This window comes from Hyperolius riggenbachi, chromosome 4 (genome assembly GCF_040937935.1).
Source record: "Hyperolius riggenbachi isolate aHypRig1 chromosome 4, aHypRig1.pri, whole genome shotgun sequence".
Classification (NCBI taxonomy): Eukaryota; Metazoa; Chordata; class Amphibia; order Anura; family Hyperoliidae; genus Hyperolius; species Hyperolius riggenbachi.
In genome coordinates this window covers 189389618-189417134 of record NC_090649.1, presented here as the reverse complement: position 1 = coordinate 189417134, position 27517 = coordinate 189389618, and the positions used below count along the sequence as shown (strand labels likewise).

At 42.1% G+C, this 27517-nt stretch overlaps 1 protein-coding gene across 3 annotated transcripts in view; it reads left to right on the top strand.

Moving 5' to 3' along the window:
• MELTF (melanotransferrin) overlaps positions 1-27517 on the top strand; it is a 76105-nt gene that overhangs the window by 14326 nt on the left and 34262 nt on the right. The window contains exons 2-6 of one of the 3 annotated variants that reach the window (XM_068279314.1): positions 13680-13834; positions 19971-20070; positions 25658-25840; positions 25929-26082; positions 26199-26263. In XM_068279314.1, coding sequence (XP_068135415.1) covers positions 13680-13834; positions 19971-20070; positions 25658-25840; positions 25929-26082; positions 26199-26263 — 657 coding nt within the window. Of the gene's footprint in view, positions 1-13679; positions 13835-14313; positions 14371-19970; positions 20071-25657; positions 25841-25928; positions 26083-26198; positions 26264-27517 lie in introns of those variants that run through there. The other 2 variants (XM_068279315.1, XM_068279316.1) reach the window with 2 other exon arrangements.

The window sequence follows — 27517 nt, the reverse complement described above, 5'->3', positions numbered from 1 at the left end:
AGAAACGCACATGGCAGAAAACGGATGCTTATCTGCATGGACAGGTGTGACCCCTGCCTTATTCATTTGCCAGATAGTGTCAATAAATCATACAGGGAGTTGTACATTTTATTTATACTTTAAGCCAATAGAAGTTTTAGGGGTTCTGCTCTTGGATTCCAGTCTTGATCTGCCTCTCTTTGCGGTTGATAGAAGCCTTGTTTCATCTTCCTCGACTAACTTCTTGTCAGCTTCCTTGTGTCTCCAACTCCACATCAATTGCAGAATTTCTGCCACCAGCTTCCTTCCTTTTGCTGCTCTTCCCCCGTATCCCCCAATGTGGCCTTATATCCAGGATGCTTGATCTTGGGCAGCAGTGACACCTGAGCAACGCTCATCTGCATTATTCTCTTTCTCAACCCGCTCATTGATGCCTCTCCAACATTTTCTGCACCTTCATTCCTCCTCCATAGAAAAAGATGCTTCCCTGAGCTGCAGCTATGGGAAGCGTCTGTACACCTCTCATACACTGCAGTGTCACCCAGAGGATCAAACCCAATCTTGATGGGAAAATCTAAGTAGCTTTAATTATCATCACTGGATATGCTTAGATATTTATGGAAATGCCTCAGTAAGGCAGACTTCACTTTTCAGATTTTCTGCCACATTTTTCAACCTTTTTTTTTTTTTCTTTTGTATTTATTATACTGCATTTTGAGAATTGTAGGTTCTGAATCTTTCTGGGGGGTAATTCGATTTTTTTGTGTGCATACAAATAAAGTAAATATACATGAGAATATATGTTGTTCATTTCAAAATCCTATATATATTTTTTTGCAATCTGAATGTGATTGTTCTTTGTTTCGATTGAGTTACGTTACATGAGATTCACACATCGAAAAATGCAGCACTGCCGGCCATTTTTAAAGTGCAAAAAATAGGGAAAACTCAGATCTAATTTAACAAGAAATACAGTTGATGTGTGATGAGCTTAAAAGCGCAATTCCGCATGATGCATGCAAATTCTGGTAAATCGGACCTGAAATCAAAACTTCATTTCAGCTCTAAAAGATAAGCAACAGCATAATAACCTTTAAAGAGGAACATTTCTTTGTTACAGCTGATAGAAATCCTGCAATAAATCTGCACTGTTTCTACTTCCTGCTTTCATGGAAGCAGACCTATTGCTTTCAAATGAGCTTTTCTACCTTATCTGCCGTGGCAATCAGGTGACACAGGGGAGAGATCAAATTACAACTTACAAACTCTCTAAATACATACTGGGTGCATTTCTCTCAGTTTTCCTTCTGTCTTGTGCTAGAGTTCAGGGCCACTTTAACCACTTAAGGACCACAGTCTTTTCGCCCCTTAAGGACCAGAGCCTTTTTCTCCATTCAGACCACTGCAGCTTTCACGGTTTATTGCTCGGTCATACAACCTACCACCTAAAGGAATTTTACCTCCTTTTCTTGTCACTAATACAGCTGTCTTTTGCTGCTATTTGATTGCTGCTGCGAGTTTTAGTTTTTATTATATTCATCAAAAAAGACATGAATTTTGGCAAAAAAATGACTTTTTTAACTTGCTGTGCTGACATTTTTCAAATAAAGTAAATTTTCCTATACATTTGAGCGCGAAAGTTATTCTGCTACATGTCTTTGATTAAAAAAAAACCATTCAGTGTATATTTATTGGATTGGGTAAAAGTTATAGCGTTTACAAACTATGGTGCCAAAAGTGAATTTTCCCATTTTCAAGCATCTCTGACTTTTCTGCACATCTGTCGGGTTTCATGAGGGGCTAAAATTCCAGGATAGTACAAATACCCCCCAAATGACCCCATTTTGGAAAGAAGACATCCCAAAGTATTCAGTGAGAGGCATGGTGAGTTCATAGAAGATTTTATTTTTTGTCACAAGTTAGCGGAAAATGACACTTTCTGACAAAAAAAAGTTTCCATTTCTTCTAACTTGCGACAAAAAAAATGAAATCTGCCACGGACTCACTATGCTCCTCTCTGAATACCTTGAAGTGTCTACTTTCCAAAATGGGGTCATTTGTGGGGTGTGTTCACTGTCCTGGCATTTTGGGGGGTGCCTAATTGTAAGCACCCCTGTAAAGCCTAAAGATGCTCATTGGACTTTTGGCCCCTTAGCGCAGTTAGGCTGCAAAAAAGTGCCACGCATGTGGTATTGCCGTACTCAGGAGAAGTAGTATAATGTGTTTTGGGGTGTATTTTTACACATACCCATGCTGGGTGGGAGAAATATCTCCGTAAATGACAATTGTTTTATTTTTTTTACACACAATTGTCTATTTATAGAGATATTTCTCCCACTCAGCATGGGTATGTGGAAAAATACACCCCAAAACACATTATACTACTTCTCCTGAGTACGGCGATACCACATGTGTGGCACTTTTTTGCACCCTAACTGCGCTAAGGGGCCCAAAGTTCAATGAGTACCTTTAGGATTTCACAGGTCATTTTGAGAAATTTCGTTTCAAGACTACTCCTCACGGTTTAGGGCCCCTAAAATGCCAGGACAGTATAGGAACCCCACAAATTACCCCATTTTAGAAAGAAGACACCCCAAGGTATTCCGTTAGGAGGATGGTGAGTTCATAGAAGATTTTTTTTTTTTGTCACAAGTTAGCGGAAATTGATTTTAATTGTATTTTTTCACAAAGTGTCATTTTCAGCTAACTTGTGACAAAAATTAAAATCTTCTATGAACTCACCATACTCCTAACGGAATACCTTGGGGTGTCTTCTTTCTAAAATGGCGTCATTTGTGGGGTTCCTATACTGCCCTGGCATTTTAGGGGCCCTAAACCGTGAGGAGTAGTCTTGAAACCAAATGTCGCAAAATGACCTGTGAAATCCTAAAGGTACTCATTGGACTTTGGGCCTCTTAGCGCACTTAGGGTGCAAAAAAGTGCCACACATGTGGTACCGCCGTATTCAGGAGAAGTAGTATAATGTGTTTTGGGGTGTATTTTTACACATACCCATGCTGGGTGGGAGAAATATCTCCGTAAATGACAATTGTTTGATTTTTTTTTTACACACAATTGTCCATTTACAGAGAGATTTCTCCCACCCAGCATGGGTATGTGTAAAAATACACCCCAAAACACAATATACTACTACTTCTGAGTACGGCGATACCACATGTGTGACACTTTTTTGCAACCTAGGTGCGCTAAGGGGCCTAACGTCCTATTCACAGGTCATTTTGAGGCATTTGGATTCTAGACTACTCCACACGGTTTAGGGCCCCTAAAATGCCAGGGCAGTATAGGAACCCCACAAGTGACCCCATTTTAGAAAGAAGACACCCCAAGGTATTCTGTTAGGAGTATGGTGAGTTCATAGAAGATTTTTTTTTGTCACAAGTTAGCGGAAAATGACACTTTGTGAAAAAAAAAACAATACATATCAATTTCCGCTAACTTGTGACAAAAAATAAAATCTTCTATGAACTCATCATACACCTAACAGAATACCTTGGGGTGTCTTCTTTCTAAAATGGGGTCACTTGTGGGGTTCCTATACTGCCCTGGCATTTTAGGGGCCCTAAACCGTGAGGAGTAGTCTTGAACCAAAATGTCTCAAAATGACCTGTGAAATCCTAAAGTTACTCATTGGACTTTGGGCCCCTTAGCACAGTTAGGCTGCAAAAAAGTGTCACACATGTGGTATCGCCGTACTCAGAAGAAGTAGTTTAATGTGTTTTGTGGAGTATTTTTACATATAACCATGCTGGGTGGGAGAAATATCTCTGTAAATGACACATTTTTGATTTTTTTTTTACACACAATTGTCCATTTACAGAGAATTTCTCCCACCCAGCATGGGTATGTGTAAAAATACACCACAAAACACATTATACTACTTCTCCTGAGTATGGCGATACCACATGTGTGACACTTTTTTGCAGCCTAGGTGCGCTAAGGGGCCCAACGTCCTATTCACAGGTCATTTTGAGGCATTTGTTTTCTAGACTACTCCTCACGGTTTAGGGCCCCTAAAATGCCAGGGCAGTATAGGAACCCCACAAGTGACCCCATTTTAGAAAGAAGACACCCCAAGGTATTCCGTTAGGGGTATGGTGAGTTCATAGAAGATTTTATTTTTTGTCACAAGTGAGTGAAAAATGACACTTTGTGAAAAAAACAATAAAAATCCAATTTCCGCTAACTTTTGACAAAAAATAAAATCTTCTATGAACTCATCATACACCTAACAGAATACCTTGGGGTGTCTTCTTTCTAAAATGGGGTCACTTGTGGGGTTCCTATACTGCCCTGGCATTTTACGGGCCCAAAACTGTGAGTAGTCTGGAAACCAAATTTCTCAAAATGACTGTTCAGGGGTATAAGCATCTGCAAATTTTGATGACAGGTGGTCTATGAGGGGGCAAATTTTGTGGAACCGGTCATAAGCAGGGTGGCCTCTTAGATGACAGGATGTTTTGGGCCTGATCTGATGGATAGGAGTGCTAGGGGGGTGACAGGAGGTGATTGATGGGTGTCTCAGGGGGCGGTTAGAGGGGAAAATAGATGCAATCAATGCACTGGGGAGGTGATCGGAAGGGGGTCTGAGGGGGATCTGAGGGTTTGGCCGAGTGATCAGGAGCCCACACGGGGCAAATTCGGGCCTGATCTGATGGGTAGGTGTGCTAGGGGGTGACAGGAGGTGATTGATGGGTGTCTCAAGGTGTGATTAGAGGGGGGAAATAGATGCAAGCAATGCACTAGCGAGGTGATCAGGGCTGGGGTCTGAGGACGTTCTGAGGTGTGGGCGGGTGATTGGGTGCCCGCAAGGGGCAGATTAGGGTCTAATCTGATGGGTAACCGTGACAGGTGGTGATAGGGGGTGATTGATGGGTAATTAGTGGGTGTTTAGAGGAGAGAAGAGATGTAAACACTGCACTTGGGAGGTGATCTGATGTCGGATCTGCGGGCGATCTATTAGTGTGGGTGGGTGATCAGATTGCCCGCAAGGGGCAGGTTAGGGGCTGATTGATGGGTGGCAGTGACAGGGGGTGATTGATGGGTGGCAGTGACAGGGGGTGATTGATAGGTGATTGACAGGTGATCAGTGGATTATTACAGGGAATAACAGATGTAAATATTGCACTGGCGAATTGATAAGGGGGGGGTCTGAGGGCAATCTGAGCGTGTGGGCGGGTGATTGGGTGCCCGCAAGGGGCAGATTAGGGTCTAATCTGATGGGTAACAGTGACAGGTGGTGATAGGGGGTGATTGATGGGTAATTAGTGGGTGTTTAGAGGAGAGAAGAGATGTAAACACTGCACTTGGGAGGTGATCTGATGTCGGATCTGCGGGCGATCTATTGGTGTGGGTGGGTGATCAGATTGCCCGCAAGGGGCAGGTTAGGGGCTGATTGATGGGTAGCAGTGACAGGGGGTGATTGACGGGTGATTGACTGGTGATTGACGGGTGATTGACAGGTGATTGACAGGTGATCAGGGGGGATAGATGCATACAGTACACGGGAGGGGGGGTCTAGGGGGGGGGTCTGGGGAGAATCTGAGGGGTGGGGGGGTGATCAGGAGGGGGCAGTGGGCAGGGGGGGGGGATAAAAAAAAAAAGCGTTGACAGATAGTGACAGGGAGTGATTGATGGGTGATTAGGGGGGTGACTGGGTGCAAACAGTGGTCTGGGGGGTGGGCAGGGGGGGTCTGAGGGGTGCTGTGGGTGATCAGGGGGCAGGGGGGGGGGAAATCAGTGTGCTTGGGTGCAGACTAGGGTGGCTGCAGCCTGCCCTGGTGGTCCCTCGGACACTGGGACCACCAGGGCAGGAGGCAGCCAGTATAATAGGCTTTGTATACATTACAAAGCCTATTATACATATGTGCAGCGGCGATCCGGGTGCTAGTAACCCGCCGGCGCTTCCGAACGGCCGGCGGGTTACTACGAGCGGTGGGCGGAGCGAGTCCCCGGCGGCTGATCGCGTCACAAATGACGCGATCGCCGCATAGCCACGCCCGCAGCCGCCCCCGCCGATGGGCGTATTGCGGTCGTTTGGGCCCGGACTTTGCCGCCGCCCATCGGCTGGGGGCGGTCCTCAAGTGGTTAAAGAAAACCTGTAACAAAAAAAAAAACAACCTCCCCTGGGGGTACTCACCTGGGGTGGGGGAAGCCTCCGGATCCTATTGAGGCTTCCCCCGTCCTCCTCGGCCCCACGGCGGCGGCAATGAAGCTCCCCGAACAGCGGGAATGTAAATATTTACCTTCCAGGCTCCAGCGCAGGCGCAGTATCGGCTCTCCGCCTCGGAGATAGGCGGAAATAGCCGATCAATGTCGGGCCGCTCTACTGCGCTGGCGCAAGTCTCCTGCGCCTGCACAGTAGAATGGACCTGACAGAGATCGGCTATTTTCGCCTATCTCCGTGCGGAGAGCCACAACAGCGCCCCCCCCCGCTGGAGCCAGGTAAGGTAAATAAATCAGCACTAATCAGCGATTCTCGAGGGAGGATTGCTGGACACTTCGGGGAGCCAGCGCTGGACTGCCTGCAGCTACAGGGGTGGGGGAAGCTTCATTGGGACCCTGATGCTTTACCCTCCCAAGGTGAGTACCCTCAGGGGAACTTTTTTTCCTTACAGGTTCTCTTTAAGCAGGCCTTCTGACTCTCTCCTTTTGTCTTTTTCTCTTTGCTGACTGCATAAGCATAGCAAGAATTGCATCTGTTTGGACACAGTGAAAGAAACCTGTTACCACAAAACAAATGAGCGTTGTCTCTTATTGACAGATAATCTTCAGCTGCAATCCTATCCCCCAAATCTGTCATCATAACTATATTAAGCAGGTTTCTCTATGCATAGCTCTTTTCAGGTCTAGATGAAGCTCTGCCTCTGGGTAATTTCTGAACATTCTGCTATGCTTTTATTATAGCCAATCATCTAGTGGTGCAGTTACTAATAATCTAATATTCCAAGGGGTTGTAGGGAAAACGTTGTGTGATTACTAGAACAACAAGATGGTTACCGTTACATTTTAAAACTGAAATGATTCAGTATTTAAAATTTTTAGCTAAATGAGTTTTGTTTTGTTTAATGACTTAATTGCAAAATAGTTTTTTTTGTTCTACAAAGAGAAAATGTTATATTTACCTCTTGGATGCATTCCGGTGGGGTAGTGAAGTTTTTCCCTACTTCTTACTTTCCCTTTCATTAATCTACTTGTACTGCTCTTCTATGGTGCTAACAAGTCTAACTGTATTTCGAGTAATAGTACTGTATCATGTCGTCAATACACATGTGCATTCTCGACAGTACGGTGTTAGTTTATTTTTCTTAAGCAAACTGTTTTGGGAATAGAGCTGGTCAATGAGAGGGTAATAACTCTGACTCCCATGCAACGTGTAATTCCCTGCAACTCCAGGCTAAATACAATTTGCATTATATTTGATTGCAAGCTGGTATTATTAGAATCTCATTAAAAATCTGTATTTGTAAATTCAACCAAAAAAGTGCATAATATCAACGCAACAGTTTTTAATAATTCATTGCAAAAATCACAAAAGTAAATGCAATATCCATGTTCCACCCCAACACAGATCAAAGGGTATTGGCAGTGGCGTAGCTAAGGAGCTGTGGGCCCCGATGCAAGTTTTACAATGTGGGGCCCCCCAAGCACTCTATACATAACAATTGGTACGGCGCACCAAAACCTGTCAATGGCAACTACAGTGTCAGAGGTGCAAGAAGGGGATAGGGAAACGCTTGTTAATGATTACCACTATTCAAAGTATCTATAGAAGTGATTATTGTGAACACAGGACCAATAGAGAGCTAATACTGTAGTTGAGGAAGGGCCTTTCGGGGCCCCTTTGGCCCAAGTGCCCCGATGCGGTCGCTACCTCTGCACCCCCTATTGCTACGCCCCTGGGTATTGGAAATAGATGAGCGGTGAAATGAGCAATTTAAAGGAAATCTCAAGTGACGTGACATGATGAGATAGACATGTGTATGTACAGTGCATAGCACAGAAATAAATATTCTTAAAGTTTTGAATCAGGATGATACCATTTATTGACTAATTTAAGAGTTCTTCTTTTCTTCTTTCTCTGCCGGAAAGAGTTAATATTCTGCTATGCAGGGACCCAGTTGAACTACTGATAAGGAATTACAGCCATACAATACTTTGCTCTAGGAAGCCCAGTTCTCTGCCAGGAGAGCAGAGATAAAAAAAAAAAGTCAATAGTTCATATATTTGAGCTCTCTGGGACACAGAGACAGACTGTTCCATTCAGCTGAGACAAAGCAATAAATCTGCTTTTTTTTAAAGTTTTTAAATATAACTTAAAACTGTTGGAAATCTAAAAGTCATTTTTAGGAGTAGGGGGATAGATACAATTGTTTATCTTATCACTTTGTTTTCATTTAAGTATCACTTTAAGGCAGTGTATGGAAAATCACCTGCATTCCATCTTCTCTATTGATTTCCATGAATCCTTCTTTAAATCCCAAATTCCACCACTAATCCCCACGAGTTGGGAGACAGGAAACTTCAATGTTGTGTGCAGGACTTTGGGACACGGCAGTTGTCAGCTCAAAGAACACCCACTTTGTTATTGGAAATCTGCATGTTCATTGAACACAGTTATGTGAAACAGCTGACAACTGTTTTATTTACATTTTTTGTATATATTTTTGTCCATCAAAATTCAGCCTAGGGGCCACAGAGAACATATGGCAATCTAAAAACAGACAATAAGGTTATTGTTGTTATTATTTAGTATTTATATAGCGCTGACATCTTCCACAGCGCATTACAGAGAATATACAGTAGGTTAATATAACCAGTACTGGCAAAAAACAGATACTGTAACTGCAATTTCAATGAACTCTATTCCCGATGCACCACCTATCACCTCGATACCTATATGCATTTTCTTTTCAACATTAAATTTTGCTGTGAATGTCTATTCAATGCTCTCATTAGTACAGGATGTCTGCAAGTGTAGACAGCTGCAAGATATTATTTTTATCCCTTTATTCATTAGGGCAGGATAACTACACTGAGCAAAAATATAAACGCCACACTTTCAGTTTTGCTCCCATTTTGCATGAGCTGAACTCAAAGATCTGAATTTTCTACATGCACAAAAGGCCCATTACTCTCAAATGTTCACAAATCTGTATAAATCTGTGTTAGTGAGCACTTCTCCTTTGCCAAAATAATCCATCCTACCTCACAGGTGTGGCAAATCAAGATGCTGACTAGACAGCATGAATATTGCACAGGTGTGCCTGTGACTGGCCACAATAAAAGGCCACTGTGAAATGTGCAGTTTGATCACACAGCACAATGCCAGAGATGTCGCAATGTTTGAGGAAGCATGCGTTTGGCATGTTGGCTGCAGGAATGTATATCAGAACTGTTGCCTGTGAAATGAATGTTCATTTCTCTACTATAAGTTGTCACCTAAGGTGTATCAGAGAATTTGGCAGTAAATCCAACCGGCCTCTAAAGCAGACAACGTGTAACCACATCAGTCCAGGACCTCCACATCCAGCATGTTCACTTTCATGATCATCTGAGACCAGCCACCCGGACAGCTGCATCAACAATTGGTTTGCATAACCAAAGAATATCTGCACAAACTGTCAGAAACCTCAGGGAAGCTCATCTGCATGCTTGTTGTCCTCATCAGGGTCTGCATCTGACTGCAGTTGGTCATCGTAAACGACTTGAATGGGCAAATGTGTCTGGCACGTTGGAAAGGCATTCGGTTTGCGGATTAGTCCCGATTTTCACTGTTCAGGGCAAATGGCAGACAACGTGTGTGGTGTTGTGTGGGTGAGCGGTTTGCTGACGTAAACGTTATGGATGGAGTGGTCCATGGTGACAGTGGGATTATGATATGGGCAGGTGTATGTTATGGACAATGAACACAGGTGCATTTTATTGATGGCTTTCTGCATAGTTAGAGATACCATGATGAGATCCTGAGGCCCATTGTTGTGTGAGATCCACGACTATCACCTCATGTTGCAGCATGATAAAGCACGTCCCCGTATTGCAAAGATCTGGACACAATTCCTGGAAGCTGAAAACATCCCAGTTCTCGCATAATTAGCAAACACATATTATGCAGCGCTGTACAGAGTATATTTTCTTGTCACTAACTGTCCTTCAGAGGGGCTCACAATCTAGTCCCATGGCTAGAATACTCACCAGACATGTGATCCATTAAGCGTGTTTGGAATGCTCTGGATTAATGTACCGTATATACTCGAGTATAAGCCGACCCCCCCTCCCCCACCCAACTTTTACCTAAAAAGTATGGAAACAATGATCGACTCTAGTATAAGACGAGAATGTTAGCCCTCCATGTGCACAGTAGTGCCGGCCCCCATCTTGTGCAGATTTTGTGTGGACTTTAATTTGATTTTGATGGCTGTGTGCAAATATTGGGCAGATTTTGATGGCCATGTGCCATCCAGCGAATACCCCAACCCACGCCAGAGCAGAATGTAGTTAGTAAGGCCCTCTGCCCCCCCTCCCCCATTTCCATGTACAGAGTGCACTCTGCTCTGGACTGTGCCCTTGATGTGGCTTTGCTTTTGCTGTGGAACACTCAGAGGGGGGCCGAAGGAACAAAGAGTGTCTGCGGAACTACTCTATACCACTTCTGGCAGGTAGGGGGGTCAGCACACGGCAATGTAATGACCATTAATCAGGCAAGCTGCGGACACTCAGATGGGGGACGGAAAACAGAGGGAGCTACTACCTATTCCTCGGTCTGCCGGGGGAGCAAGGACAGCATGCAGCTATCTAACAGCCGGTAATCAGGCAAGCTGCGGATGCTCGGAGGGGGGCGGAACACAGAGAGAACTACTTCATACTCCTCCGGTCTGCCGGGGAGACGGGGGCTGCATGCGGCTATCTAACGGCTGTTAATCAAGCCAACCTAAGTGCACAGTAAGCAGAGAGCACTCTGCTTGTGCCGATGGACACGCAGCCATCACCGCCAGCATGGGGAGGTGGTGTCAGCAATTAGTGGCTCGAGTATAAGCCGAGACCCCCACTTTTGGACCATTTTTTGGTCTAAAAAACTTGGCTTATACTCGAGTATATATGGTATATGACAGCGTGTTCCAGTTCCTGACAATATTCAGCAGCTTCGCACAGCTATTGAAGAGGAATGGACCAACATTCCACAGGCCACAATCGACAACCTGATCAACTTTGTGCGACAAATGGTCCCGCCCCCTGTGTAAGGCAAAACTGTGCACAGAGTGGCCTTTTACTATGGCCACTCTAAAGCTAGCCATACATCTAGCGATTCTGATTCAATCGACTTTATTAAGGAATCAACTTCATTATGGTTGATCAAAAGTCGATTGACTAGTGACCACACACTACAAATGATATCCTATGTGATTCACCTTCACATTCGATCTGACTGATGATGTGTCTCTATGCTTTGAATGCAAAAATCGATTCAGTCTATCGAATGATATGTGAAGAGTAGGGGGATTCCTCTGCGATTGACCGATATCTTGTATCCTGCTCAATCGACTAAGCTGGATGATGCAACATGAAATCCACCACTTTTCATCAATTGGGAATTAGTGAACTCCATTCTCTAAAATGATTGAATCGAATTGTCGATTGTACATAAAATTTGCTAAATGTATAGCCACCTTAAAGGTGGCCACACACCATACAATAAAATGATCCAATTTTACAATTCAGTAACGATTGGTTGTCCCAAAAAAAAAAAAAAAAGCTTTTTTTTTTTCATTTGTTCATTCATTAGAGAAATCCGATCAAATTTAAAATTTTTATTTGATAAAAGAAGATCGGAAGTGGTGGATTTTTCTGATCCATTCTTATGAAAATGTAATGGTGTAGGGTAGATTGTCAGTTACTTGATGTATAGACCCAAGCAATTTTTCCTGAGTTTTCAATGATTTCTTTCATAATTGGGGAAAAATTGCACAATCAGTCCGTTACAATCAGACAAATTGATTACAATTCTTGAATTGAAAAGATATTTAAAAAATTGTATGGTGTGTGGCCACCTTAAGGCACACCTGTGGCACTATTCATGCTGTCCAGTCAACACCTTGATGCCATTAAATTAGCTGTAAAAATTGCCGCGATTGCAATTTTTAAAAAAATTGCTATCACTGCAAATTTACCGCGATTTTAATGCAAGTCAATGGGAGCGTTTTTTAAAAAATACTCAGAAAGCTTTGATGGTCAGAAAAGCTTTCAGAAAGCACTCATAGGCCTAGTGCACACCAGAGCGGTTCTGCTGCGGTTTGCGATCCACTTGCGGGTGCGGATCCGCTAGGGTAATGTATTTTAATGGGCTGGTGCACACCAGAGCGGGAGGCGTTTTGCAGAAACGCATACTCCCGGGCTGCTGCAGATTTTGGATTGCGGATGCGTTTCTGCCTCAATGTTAAGTATAGGAAAAGCGCAAACCGCTCTGAAAAACGGCACTTCAGAGCGGTTTGCCAGGCGTTTTTTTGTTACAGTAGCTGTTCAGTAACAGCTTTACTGTAACAATACATGAAATCTACTACACCAAAAACGCTTCACAAAACCGCAAAATGCTAGCTGAAACGCTACAGAAAAAGAAGAAAAAGCGTTTCGAAATCTGCTAGCATTTTGCGGATCTGCTAGCGGTTTTTGGTGTGCACCAGGCCTTAGTGTGTAGCCCTCATAGCTTTCAACTGCATTGTGAACAATATTTGAGTAATGGGTCTTTTGTGTATGTAGAAAATGGTTCAGCTCATTAAAAATGGGAGCAAAACCGAAAGTGTTCAGTGTATGAGTAGGTGACTGCAAAACATTTTCAAGTTAAAAATTAGGTTATAAATATATAATACGTGGCAATATAGATGCAGAATAGAAAATGTTTACAAGTGATTTAGCACTGGGGACAAAGTATACAGTTGCAATCCTTTTCTATAAATGTGTGATTGGTTACTTAAAGGGAACCAGAGATGAACATTTCACACAAAATAAACAATATAAGTTGATAGCTTGTAAAGAATAAATGCTCTACCTGATAATTTTGCCGCTCTGGTGTGCCTTTTTTAGTGTTTTTTATCCATTATTGCTCCAGGAAAAATCAAATATGGCCGCCGGCTCATATCCCTTCTCCTTCCGGGTTATGAGTTGTTCTGGATGTGCTGTCTAGGCTATATGAGACTATGCTGCTATCTAGGCTAAATGCAGCCTTTCATCTATGTGCTTTCATTTTGGTATGATATCTGCCTGTAGGAAGTGTCTCTCATAGGAATGAAACTGCAGTCATCATCAGTATCTACAGTATGCAGACAGAGCACACAGAGCACACAGGGATCATATTGCAGCCACACACTCTCAGCAGGAGCAGCCCCTTCCATGTCATCACAGCTCTCAGTATGCAAAGCAGGAAATCTAAGCCAGGAGGGGGAAGGCTTGGGCTTGAAAAGACTCCAGAGAAGAGTGACTCAGCTATAATGATTCCAGGTCAAACCTCCACTGAATAGTCAGTGGATTCTTATCACAGTTGCTAATGGACTAATTAAGCAGATAACAATGAAACTAAAAGCAGGGTAGGTGTTTACTGTCATGTTCCCACTGATAAATGTAATAAAATACATGAGGGTGCTTCGTCTCTGGTTCTCTTTAATACATTTACATGTTCTCCTTTATTGCAGTCTTAGGTCTAAATGAAATTAGATGGTGCACAATATCTGAAGCAGAGAAATTAAAATGCAACGATATGAAAACAAATTTTGTGCAAAGTCAGATTTCCCCTTCTTTGTCTTGTGTGGATGGGAAATCTGCATTGGACTGCACCCAACTGATAAAGGTAAGATTTGTTTTTTTTTACCACAATGCATAATTTAGTGTTAGATGACATTAATCCTGATTTAGCCTTGCATATTTTGGGGTTCAATAGTTTTTATTAAAGATTTTAAACATTACAGATAAACTTCCAGATTCTAAATCCCTCTTGCAGCAGCCAAAGAGATTAAATGTGATTATACTTAGAAAGCTATAATTTCAGTAACTACTCTTAGGTACCTAAAAGAACATTTGAAAGCATTCCCTGTGTGTATGTAAAAGATTTATTTTCACTGCAGAGAACTGTACAGGCTTGCTTATCTCTGGCTAATTGGTAATCATTGCCTGCCAGTAGACACTCTTTCTGCTAAAGTGACTCAGCTGTTGCCAGGGTGATGTGGTTTTTCAGCTGAGTGAGGGAGGAGAGAGCAGAATCAAAACACAGGCAGCGTGTGTCTCCTAGCTGGCAATCTTAACTTTTGTTGAATAGCCAGAGATGAGCAAGACTGCACTGCTCTCTTTAGTGAATGGAAACATTTTTAGACACAGAGAATGATTGGGGTATGCTTTCAAATGTTCTTTTATGTACCCAAGAGTAAAAACCAGACATAGAGATAAGACTATACAAGAAACGCCAAGAATTACTAAGTATATTGGATAGGAAGACTCTATTGTTGAGGGAACATTTACAAAATTCTAATTACAAATTTAGCAACAAATGTGGCAGACACTTAGCTAGATATACAAATCTCCTAGTGCTGTCAACATACATACCAAGCATAATTTCCAATAAAGGCAAGGTTCATAGCCCTTCAGGCTTATCTGCAATGTTCCGGGAATATTACCAAGATATATACAATACGTACCCAAGAGTAGTTACTGAAATTTTAGTTTAATCCCACTTTAAGGAATGAATGTTATAGAATGTATATGCATCAAAAAGGTCAGTGAGTGATATAAAGTACAAGTCATTTTAAATTACAAAAGTAACCCAAGGCAAAAGAACGGTATACCAAGAATAAATCATATTACAGCAGCCTCAATAGAAAGCTGTGTGGCGATCCATCTGGCAGATATATGGGATTTCGCAGATTTGCATATGAACTGGTTGAGCTCATCTAGTCTTGCATTAATACTTGATTTCCCCCTAACACCCTGTTTTGATTAGCAAGTATCAGAGTACCATTCCAAGTTTGATCCAGCAATGCTTTAGTTTTGGATCACAGGGGCTACCTTTATTAGGGGGCATCAAGAGGCAACAGCTCATGATCTGGAAACATTTTTACAGAGATACTGGGATTGTAAATCTCTTGGTGTTGCATGTGGACACACAGAAAATAGAGGCATAATCACCAAGGTCCATATAAAGGTATCTTTACAAAGATACAAGATAAATTACGACCAGTAATAATTATAGCATGTATCGATTTTGCTTGTCAAAATAATATAGATATAGGTGCACTATGTGGTTGGCATTTTATATTATCTTCGTAACTGATCAGGAAGAAAGATTGTATTGATAAATAGATCCTTCACTTTTAACAAAGTTACACAAATTTGGTATGACTACCTTGTAAAATGCAAAGATGAGGAGTGTTCCCATTCACTTCCCACCTTGTCACTGGAGAGAGAAAAGGTGTTCCATACAGAGACATGTGCAACAGTAAAAGTTCTAACAGAGGTTTTCAACTCTTTTGTGCTTAACTACTTGTTGCATGCCATGCAGTATATTCACGGCCCTGCAAAATTCACAGGATGCACCAGGGCCGTGAATACAAGTCTGCAGCGGCATGCAGCCGACGCTCACTCCCGTTCGCCCGAGCACGCTGTTACCGCCGCTTAGCGGGGAGGTTAATGAATGGGAACGCAGCTCCCATTCATAAATCTAAGTCCCTGATTCAATGAATGCCGGCGTCTATGAGACACCGGCATTCGTTGTATCTTCCTGTTGTTACACTGCCACGCATTATTTCCGATTCACGTGCTTACGTACGTGAATCGGAAATGACTGAGGACATCTTGTGGCCAAATAGTATATTACAACAAAAATCATTTTTACTTAATAAAAATCCCCACACTGACTTTTATAATTGACTATTTCCCTCCCATAGTACCCAAACGGTTTTTATATATATATATATATATATACATTTTTTTCCCTATATATATATATATATATATATATATATATATATATATATATATATATATATATATATATATATATATATATATATATATATAGGAAAAAATGTACATAAAAGAAATATAAGTAGTTACCTTAGGGACTGAACTTTTTAAAAATGTATGTCAAGGCGGTATATTACTATTCATTTTTAATTTATGGGCTTGAATTTAGTGATGGATGGTAAACTGAAAAAATACACCTTTATTTCCAAATAAAATATTGGCGCCATACATTGTACTAGGGACATTTTTTAATTACCGGGACAAATGGGCAAATAAAATGTGTGGATTTAATCCACAGTAGAACGTTTTATTTTAACACTATAATGGCCAAAACCAGAGAAATAATGCATTTTTTCAATTTTTTTCTTATTATTCACGTAAAAATGCATTTAGGATAAAATAATTCTTAGCATACTATACCTCCCAAAGAAAGCGTAATTGGTGACAAGAAAAACGAACTAGATCATTACGCTGTGATTAGTAGTAATTAAGTTATGGGTAAAAGAAAGGGAGGAGCGCTGACAGGTGAAAATTGCTCTGGTCCATAAGGGGAAAAAACCCTCAGTCCTCAAGTGGTTAATCCAAAACTAGAAAGAAAAATAAAGTTTTATTTATAGCCTCACCTCACCGATTGCTCCCACACCATCTTCCTCCGCCTCCTTGTTCTCCCAGTTGGAGCCCCATTAGTTTGGCCAGTCAGTGCATGTGCAGTGCATTTGGGCATGCCCCTGTCTCGTTCCCGTGGCTGCGAGCATTCTGCACCGGTGCAGTAGTATGGCGCAGAGTGCTCCCGGCCATGGGAGAGCAAGGGGTGCGCAGCCTGGACATGCATGCACAGTGCGCCCCCGACTGGCAGAGCGAACGGGAGAACGAGGGAACGGTCAGTGCAGAGGGGGCTGGAGGAAGCAGTAGGTATGTATAAAACTTTTATACCCGTTCGTCTCAGGTTTCCTCTAAGGCTAAGTTACCACTGTGCCGACACGCATCTGCAAGACGCGATGCCGGAACTGGGTGTGATGTGAGTTTGCATCCAAATCCCTCTACCTGTGCCTTGCACTGCTAGGAGATTCGGGGGCGTGATGCATGTTTATGCTGCATGCCATTCGTTTTCCCCAAATGCATATCCGGGTGCAACCTATTAACTTAAATCTGTTGCAATATTGCATCAGAATTTGCGTGTGTGGAATCAGACGGTAATTGCAGCAGTGAAAACAGTCTTTACTTTTTTACATACTGGCTTGATCAGGGATTTGGACACTGGTCAAAGGTAGCAACCGGTACACTCTTGTTGTTAAAGGACTGCAGGGGGTAGGGCTAGCTGTTGCACTGAGCTGTAGAGTGAAGAGGGACAGATAAAAGAAGAAGTAACAATGCTTTAAAAAAAAAATCCAGGTTTTGCCTCCTCTCCCAAAAAGCTAGCGCTGCCATGCTATCTCCCCTCCCCCTTCATATTATGCTATATACTGCCCACAACCCACCCAAATCCCATCATAACACATGCTATTGCTCTGTCCCCTCCCTCCTTTATACCAAGTAATGCTCTCCTCCCTCCCTTATCCCATTATACCAACTCCTGCCCTCCTCCTTCCCTTCATTAAAACATGCTGTCCCTTCTTCCTCCCCTTCCAAATATATAAAGTGCTGCCCTCTTACTCCCCATTATAACAGTGGCTTGTCCCACCCCCACCCCACACACATTTTGAACAATTGGCGACATTCCTTTTCCCAGGCGGTTGGGAAGATTAGAGTTCCTGATGGTAGGAGCAGGTAATTATATCAGCTACATACAGGTCCTTCTCAAAAAATTAGCATATTGTGATAAAGTTCATTATTTTCTGTAATTTACTGATAAACATTAGACTTTCATATATTTTAGATTCATTACACACAACTGAAGTAGTTCAAGCCTTTTATTGATTTAATATTGATGATTTTGGCATACAGCTCATGAAAACACAAAATACCTATCTAAAAAAATTAGCATATTTCATTCGACCAATAAAAGAAAAGTGTTTTTAAAACAAAAAAGTCAACCTTCAAATAATTATGTTCAGTTATGCACTCAATACTTGGTCGGGAATCCTTTTGCAGAAATGACTGCTTCAATGCGCCGTGGCATGGAGGCAATCAGCCTGTGGCACTGCTCAGGTGTTGTGGAGGCCCAGGATGCTTCGATAGCGGCCTTAAGCTCATCCAGAGTGTTGGGTCTTGCGTCTCTCAACTTTCTCTTCACAATATCCCACAGATTCATCTCCATAAAGCTTTTCAGCAGATGGAAGCATGAAGTGCTCCAAAATCTCCTGATAGCTAGCTGCATTGACCCTGCCCTTGATAAAACACAGTGGTCCAACACCAGCAGCTGACATGGCACCCCAGACCATCACTGACTGTGGGTACTTGACACTGGACTTCAGGCATTTTGGCATTTCCCTCTCCCCAGTCTTCCTCCAGACTCTGGCACCTCACTTGATTTCCGAATGACATGCAAAAGTTGCTTTCATCCGAAAAAAGTACTTTGGACCACTGAGCAACAGTCCAGTGCTGCTTCTATGTAGCCCAGGCCAGACGCTTCTGCCGCTGTTTCTGGTTCAAAAGTGGCTTGACCTGGGGAATGCGGCACCTGTAGCCCATTTCCTGCACACGCCTGTACACGGTGACTCTGGATGTTTTCTACTCCAGACTCAGTCCACTGCTTCCACAGGTCCCCCAAGTTCTGTTATCGGTCCTTCTCCACAATCTTCCTCAGAGTCCGGTCACCTCTTCTCGTTGTGCAGCGTTTTCTGCCACACTTTTTCCTTCCCACAGACTTCCCACTGAGGTGTCTTGATACAGCACTCTGGCAACAGCCTATTCATTCAGAAATGTCTTTCTGTGTCTTACCCTCTTTTTTGAGGGTGTCAATGATGGCCTTCTAGACAGCAGTCAGCAGTCTTACCCATGATTTCAGTTTTGAGTAATGAACCAGGCTGGGAGTTTTTAAAAGCCTCAAGAATCTTTTGCAGGTGTTTAGAGTTAATTAGTTGATTCAAATGATTAGGTTAATAGCTCGTTTAGAGAACCTTTTCATGATATGCTAATTTTTTGAGATAGGAATTTAGGGTTTTCATGAGCTGTATGCCAAAATCATCAATATTAAAACAATAAAAGGCTTGAACTACTTCAGTTGCGTGAATCTAAAATATATGAAAATCTAATGTTTATCAGTACATTACAGAAAATAATGAACTTTATCACAATATGCAACATTTTTTAGAAGGACCTGTAATGCTCACCACACACCTCAGAACCAGGTGTTCATTCGGCATTGAGCCATCCTTGAACACACTGTGAGCGCTGTTTTTTTCTTGTCGTTTGATTTGTTGCTAGTGGAAGTCTACAAGCTGCACCAGTGTTACTCATCTCAGCTGATTCCTCCTGACTCCTGGCATCCACTGACACTCAAACCCTCCCATTCCTTGCTCTATGGCAGTGAAACATCACATTTTTGAAAGTAAAGAATTACTTTTTTTCTGCACATAGTAATAATTGTTGAAATAGATTTTTATTTTCTCTAAGTAGATAGCTATGGAATTATCGAATTGTGCCCATGAATATTTCATGTGTACCACATCCAGCCAACAGGTAGCACATCAAACATTTAGAATGGAAATGATTAATGTTAAACTATTAGCCTTGTATGAGATCAGATGACCAAATGCTGATGACAAGTTGAATCATACATGTCGGAAATACCATACTTGGCCAAATCAGGCTGTAGTTGGAACACTTTCTCATTTGCATTTCTTAAATAAATGATTATTCGTTTTTTTTTTGTTTTTTTTTATTCAGTTCATTTATTTATTGGAAAATATTAACTAAATAAAATTAATTTGCAATTTTCTTGATAAAAGTCACAGCATATATGCTTACATAGAATTATAATCTAAACACATGTAATTGTATTTATTTTATTCTGTCTTACTTCAATACAGGATAACCAGGCGGATGCAGTAGCTGTTGATGGCAACTTAATTTATCAAGCTGGAAAACAATATAAATTAAAGCCAGTGGTGGCAGAGTTTTATGATCAAGGTAGGTGATCAGAGGTCCATTGGTAGGTGTATATTATTACATTTGGCCAGAATAGGAGAATTAATGGTCAAGGACTCATACTATTGAGCAAGAGTACGAGTGGTAAAGATGGTCAGAGATACTTATAATTCTTTGTCAAAGCAGTTCACTTTGATGCGGCAGCAACAGCCACTACTCAGTGCTTCCATGCAATGCAAATTAGCAGTGTTGGGTGTGCTTGCCTCTGAAATAGCAAAAAGCCCAAATGGGTTATGAATTTAGCTACAGTTTGTTTTTGTTTCTAATGTTACATTTGTTGGAGGCCATATTTTCCTTTAATGTTTGTATTGTCTTTATACTGCTGTGTTGGAAACTGAAGCAGTGGCTGTGATCGAACTTGTTTACAATAGAAGTTATTTTAAAGGAGTTATCAGGCAATTTGCATGAAAATAAGGGCCACTTACCCGGGGCTTCGTCCAGCCCCAATCTCCCAGCATGTCCCTCGCTGCAGCTCCACCGTCAGCCGTTCGCCGCCTCTGCCTCCCGGTCCCCGGCAATGACGTCAGGCCGACCTCCAGGGGCGGGGAGAGGCAGAGATCGGTGGAGATTGACGCGAGCAGAGGAAGAGCTACAGCGCAAAGCTCTACCTCCCCTGGGCAGCAAAATCCACGACCTGTAAAGTCGTGGAATTTTGCCCTGGGATTTTGAGGGTATACTCTCTTTAGTGCTGGGAACACACAATACGTTTTTTGCGGTCGATTCTCCCGCGGTCTTGACTCTCTTAGCTTCTGCTTGTTTTTCTTATCTTTTTTCCATTTAGTTCTATGAGAAATCGAGCGGAAAACAATCGAGCAGAGAATCGGACATGAGGGAATTTATCTATCGAAGGTATCTAATCGAACAATTCTACCGCAAAAACGAAACGTGTGTTCCCAGCATGAGATTAGGCTGGACAATGCTGATCTCTGATGAAGGCTGGTAAGGATAAAGGGCAACTGAAGTGAGAGTTATATGGAGTCGACATATTTTGTTTCCTTTTTAGCAATACCATTTGCCTGGCTATCCTGCTGGTCTATTTGGCTGCAGTAGTGTCTGAATAACACCAGCTACATGCAGCTAATCCATTCTGGTCTGACAATAATGTCAGAAACACTTGATCTACTACATGTTTGTTCAGGGTCTATGGCTAAAAGTTTAAGAGGGTCCACAGGATAGCCAGGCAACTGGTAATGGTGAAAAGGAGGTAAATATGGCAGCAACTATATCCCTGCTTTTAAGGCATCTTGCAGGAAGGGGCCAGGGCTAAAAAGGGAAGATAAGTTTATGTGGCAGGGAGGGTTTAAAGGTAAGGGGGAAAGTTAAGCTTCAGATAAGGGGTTACATTTAAGGGGACATTAAGATTAGGCACCAGGAAAGGACTAATGGCAAGATGGTGGTAAGGTTTAGTTACTATATCAGTGAGGGGATTTTTCTTATGGACTATTCTGTTCTCTTGACAAGGTGGTTGGAATGCCACGGAACTGGTGGAAGTATTTGGGGATGAGCTGGGTACAGGGATTAGCAGGCTTTTAATGATGCCTGTGCTAAATATCGGTAATAATAATGAAGTAGCGGTAGCGATTGGCTACTACGATTGGAAAATTTTAAAGGAGCCGATTGTCTATTGCGTAGATGATCGGCTGCAAATAGGTGTAGTTTGAGCGCCGGGGCTAGTGTTAGGCACTAGAAGGGGGAGGTTAGGAAAATATTGGTAATTTAACCAGTTAATGGCAAACTGACTTATTAAAATGTCCTGTTTGAACCTGTTAACGGCAACAGGACGTTTTAATAAGTCGCTTGCTCCCGCCGCCACACCTCACGTGTGCGCGCAGCCATCGTTACCCGCCGGGACTCCGTGTTCCGTGACTGGGGAAGAGGACAGAGCTGTCCTCTACCCATTCGTAGTGCCTGGAATGAATGGACATGACCGCGATCAGCGGCCACGTCCATTCATAAAATAGGAAGCCATCACAGTTCAGTAAAATGTAAAAAAAAAAAAAAGGGAACACTTCCTATAAAAAAGGAGTGTGTTCACTACCGCCATCTTGTGGGTAACAAGTAAAATTACACATACAGGCACATACATACACATACACTTACACTTCCAAAGCCCCCACCCCCACCCCCCCAAAAAAAAACTCTTGTAAAAAAAAATTCAGTTTACATAAAAAAAAAATACACAAATAGTTGCTTTAGGGACTCAGCTTTTTGCTTTTTAAATCTATATTTTATGAGGGAATATTACTATAACTTTACTACATAGGGGCTTGTTATTATGGACCGGACAAAAGAAAAAAACACGAAACAGAAAAATATCACCTATATTTCCACATAATATATTGTCGCCATACATTGTGATAGGGACATCATTTAAACGGTTTAATAATTGGGACAATTGGGCAAATAAAATGTGTCGGTTTTATCCACAGGAGAACGTTTATTTTAAAACTATAATGGCCGAAAACTGAGAAACAATGAATTTTTTCCATTATGTTCTTATTTTTCCCATTAAAACACATTTAGAATAAAAAAATTCTTAGCAAAATGTACTACCCACAGAAAGCCTTATTGGTGGCGAAAAAAAACAGGTATGGATCATTATGTTGTGATAAGTAGTAATAAAGTTATTAGGGAATAAAAGGGAGCAGTACTGACAGGTGAAAATTGCTCTGGTCTGTAAAAACCACTTGGGGTGAACTGGTTAAACTCACACGGTGGCGCCGCAGCACGTAATCTTTTGGGGGAGTCCACCGCTCGAACTCTCAGCACTCTTAGCACAATTTTCCTTGGATATTGACTAAGGCCTGGTGCACACCAGAGGAGTTTTTCTGAGCGTTTTGAGTTTTTGTAACCTCCTGCTAATGTTATCCTATGTGTCTGTGCACACTGGAGTGATGAGGTTTTGTAAAAAAAAAACCCATAGCATTACATTGGGAAGAGCTTTGGAAACCTCTGGCGTTTGGGGAGCTTTTCTGGTGTGTCTCAGCCCTTACAGTCCAGGTGACATTTCCCCTCATCACGATACATTGCCTCATATGCTTTGCATTATGGGGGGTTCTCCACTGCAATAAGTGATCCTTTATTATCAACACTGTAGGTCACAGATTATTTTCCTCAAATTGTAAGTTTGATTTATGTTGCACTATTTTGTTCATGCAAATGTATGATTAGAGGCACAATTAGTGCTTTGGTTTATTTCCGTCACAGATCTGGCATTAGCACTTTAACCTCTTGAGGACTGCAGGGCTAAACTCCCCTAGTGACCAGGCCATTTTTAGTAAAATTGGCCACTGCAGCTTTAAGGCCAAGCTGCAGGGCCGCACAACACGGCACACAAGTGATCCCCTCCCCCTTTTCTCCCCACCAACAGAGCTCTCTGTTGGTGGGGTCTGATCGCTCCCCCCATGTTTTTTTTTTTTTTTATAAATATTATTGTTGGTGCTTTTTTTTTTAAAAAAAAAACAGTTTCTTTAATTCCCTTCCCTCCACTGAACTGCATTGTATAGGCTAAAATATATATGTTTCTGGCCAGAACACATCAGGCGTATAAGTGATTTATAAATGAGATTTGCAGTGACAAGTTTTACAGCCTTGAAAATTATTTTATTTTAACACAGAGATTACAATGCATTCTTCTGTTTGATCATTTGGAATCAAGTCTTTGATATCTGAGTGGCGTTGTTCATATAGGACATAGAGGTTCTTGTTTTTTTTTTTGTCATTTATGAAAAAAAAAAGTTGCAAAGTGACAATGCTTTTAACAATAATACTGTGTATAGTATTACATCTGTGTTAGATGTATGTATATCCTGAACATCTCTCCACTGTGTCTGTGATGTGCCTCACCCCAAGTTACCCTACTAGGGTGTTGTACATTAGCCATCAGTTACAGCAGAAAGTTTAAAATAACAATGATAGCATGTTTTAGATAACTTAAAAGATTAAAAGAGAAAGTTTTCTTCCGACTTCCATCCTGATCCTGGAAGCACAAATGCATACTTGTATAGGTTGTGCTTTCAGGGTCAGTCAAACCTAATAACACAATCAGAATGTGAAGAACACTATGCTAAAGCTTTCTCTTTTGAATATTTTGAGTTATTCAGAAAATGATGCCATGTTTATTCTGTGACGAAACGCGTAGGGCGGAGCCAGTACGCCTGACGCAGGTCACGTGATAGTTACGCGGAAGTCCAGAAAGGTTTGGTAGCCGACACTGCGGGACGTCACGAACGGCCATTGGAACTTTAGCAGCGCTAGAACCGAATGGACTTGCCGATATGACACGCTAACTACCCTACTGGGATCTTGTAAGTGGCAGTAGTGCGTGAGAGGCGCAGTTTGTTGTAACTTTGCACAGATATACTGCGCGATGAAATTTTATATTATGTTTTATTAAAGGCCAATTTTATACTGAAAGTGGATATGATCACTGATGTCCCTGAGTGATACATATATGAATACGTGAGATTACCACCTGTGATTTGGTGGATCGCATCTGGTGAGCCTTTTGTGAATTTTAAGGTGGTGGGCACCGTGTGTGAGCACTCTCATCACCCGCACGTGGTCTGTGGAGTATTTGTGCCCTGATGGCAAAACAGTATTACGCTATGTGAAGTTGTCTCATTTAGGTTCGATTGTGGATAATAGCGCAGCGGAGTGCAAGGCACCGTAAGAACTATACCACTAACAGGAGATACCGCAGCGCACTTCCAGGACTTGGTTGAAACTATTTTTTACCACAGTATATATGTGGAGGAGGATTTGAACATTGTGGGCAGCGCAGCATTATTTGTACTGCATGTTTATTCTAAACTTTCTGAAACGTACCCTCTGTAATGAAATACTGCTTTACTAAGATACTCCAAATCTGGATAACTTTGGCCAAACGAAATGAACCCAGCATTGTAGCTTAAAGGACAACTGTAACGAGAGTGATTTGGAGGCTGTCATATTTAACGAGAGTGATTTGGAGGCTGTCATGATACCAGTTGCCTGGCTATCCTGCTGAGCCTCTGCCTTTAATACTTTTAGCCATAGACCCTGAACAAGCATGCAGCAGTTCACGTGTTTCTGACGTTGTCAGATCTGACAAGAATGTCTGCATGCTTGTTTCTGGTGTTATTTAGACACTATTGCAGCCAAATAGATCAATAGGGCTGCCAGGCAACTGGTATTGTTTAAAAGGAAATACATGGCATGATAATATGGCAATCTACATAAACTTCCCACTTTAGTTGTCCTTTAAGTACAACAAAAAAGTTCAATCTTAACCTTTGTCATAACAGGTATAGCAAGGATTGACAAAAGGTTAATGAAATAGTAGCTATTATATTGGAACTGTATGGTCATATTTTCCCTGGATATCAGCTGTAACTGGGCAACCTATATGGTTGAGTTTTTAGAAATAAATCTTATGGTGATGAGACTGAGGTGTGACATTTGTGTTCATGTGGCCGCAGTTCTTCAGGAGCGTTTCACTGCATGCTTATTTTTATAATACTGGGTGTATTTCTGCTGCTTTTATTGTATTTTTATGATCAAGGTTACAGTTGTTTTCTGTGATTAACAGGCATGGGCACATCCTATTATGCTGTGGCTGTTGTCAGGAAGAACTCCACCTTGACCATCAATAGTTTGCACGGCACCAAATCATGTCACACTGGCTTCCGGAAGACTGCAGGATGGAATGTGCCCATAGGGTTTTTCCTTGATACTGGCATTATGTCTGCTGTGGCCTGTGATATTCAAAAAGGTAAGTCCACTTTGGAATAGAGCTTTCATAACTTTCCCCAGAACAACAAACTGTCATAAAGCGTGACCTGTAACGTTTCTGTTTATAGGAGTGAGCAACTTTTTCTCCAAAAGTTGTGTACCTGGAGCTGATATGATGTCAAACACCTCCCTGTGTGACCTGTGCAAGGGAGATGGCAGTGGGCAACACATATGTGTCAACAATGGGAATGAGACCTACCAAGGTTATGATGGAGCTTTTAGGTAGGTAGAGATATAAGAGCATCAGTGGGTCTGCTAGAGGCAGTTGATTTGTCTGAATATGTAGCCAGATATATTTGTATTATGCCATAAATATTTCTTGTTGATGTCTCCTCCAGGTGTTTGGTTGAAGGTGGAGATGTGGCTTTTGTGAAGCACAGCACCGTGCATGACAATTCAGATGGTGAGTAGTGTTTTTCCACCTGGGATAAAACATGCTTCTCTTGCTAGAGGTGTTACTAAGAAAGATCTACAGGAGACTGGCCAAAGTAAATCGTGTGTGTGTGTGTGTGTGTGTGTGTGTGTGTGTGTGTGTGTGTGTGTGTGTGTGTGTGTGTGTGTGTGTGTGTGTGTGTGTGTGTGTGTGTGTGTGTGTGTGTGTGTGTGTGTGTGTGTGTGTGTGTGTGTGTGTGTGTGTGTGTGTGTGTGTGTGTGTGTGTGTGTGTGTGTGTGTGTGTGTGGTGTGTGTGGTGTGTGTGGTGTGTGTGGTGTGTGTGGTGTGTGTGGTGTGCGTGTGTGGTGCGTGCGCGTGTGTAAAAGTAGTCATAGATTGTGCTCTCAGGTGTTCACAACCTGTCAGACATACCGTAGTTATACAGTTAAACTGATTGACTTGAGTGGGGTTTTTTTTTGCTAATAAACTTACAAAATTTTAAAAGATTTTGGCTATTCCCTGTGGAGAGGTAAGTCAATAACTTCTCTTTTTAACCAGTTTGTAACATTTTTATTATTCATTGGACGCCTCCACCTATCAGTTAAATCGATGCACCTCTATTGGGAGATTGTAGTTTTATCCTCATAAAAACCCTAATCATCAGGAGTGAGATCATCCACCTCCTGTCTCCAGTTTCCAGACCTGAGCGGGGGAAAGACGCACCCACAAGATTTTACTCTGGTTGTAGGATATTGCAAACTTCCCTTGTGAATATTCTTCCATTTAGCTATATCATTGTATTGATATTCTACTCTTTTTGGCTAATGATCGAAACATTTTCGTGGAAGGAGTGTCATTACGAAGGAAGGATTTTACCCAGAGCTTGTTACCTCACCCCCTAAAGCCTCATACACACGCTAGATGAAACTCTGCTGCGGTGGCCACAAATGTCCACCAATGCTGAGCATCCAGTGTGTATACAGTGATGGTCCCCTTGGACAGCAATCCACAGGGCTGATTGAGATGACCGATCGCTGGCTGAGAGTACTGTTCTCCTTACTCACCCATCCCCTTCGTGATGTCACTCACGTTACTCTCCATTGGCCCTTTCCTCCTCAAAGCAACAAAACATGCCGCTAACCTAGAAACTAGCTGCATGTCTGTACAGTATCATCCCTGCAATGTTGCCTGAGTGATCGTGTAATGATCTCACTGGCGATATTCCTCAAATGTGTGTACAAGGCTTCAGGGAGGCTCACAATTTCAGCCCCCTAGCACAGTCTA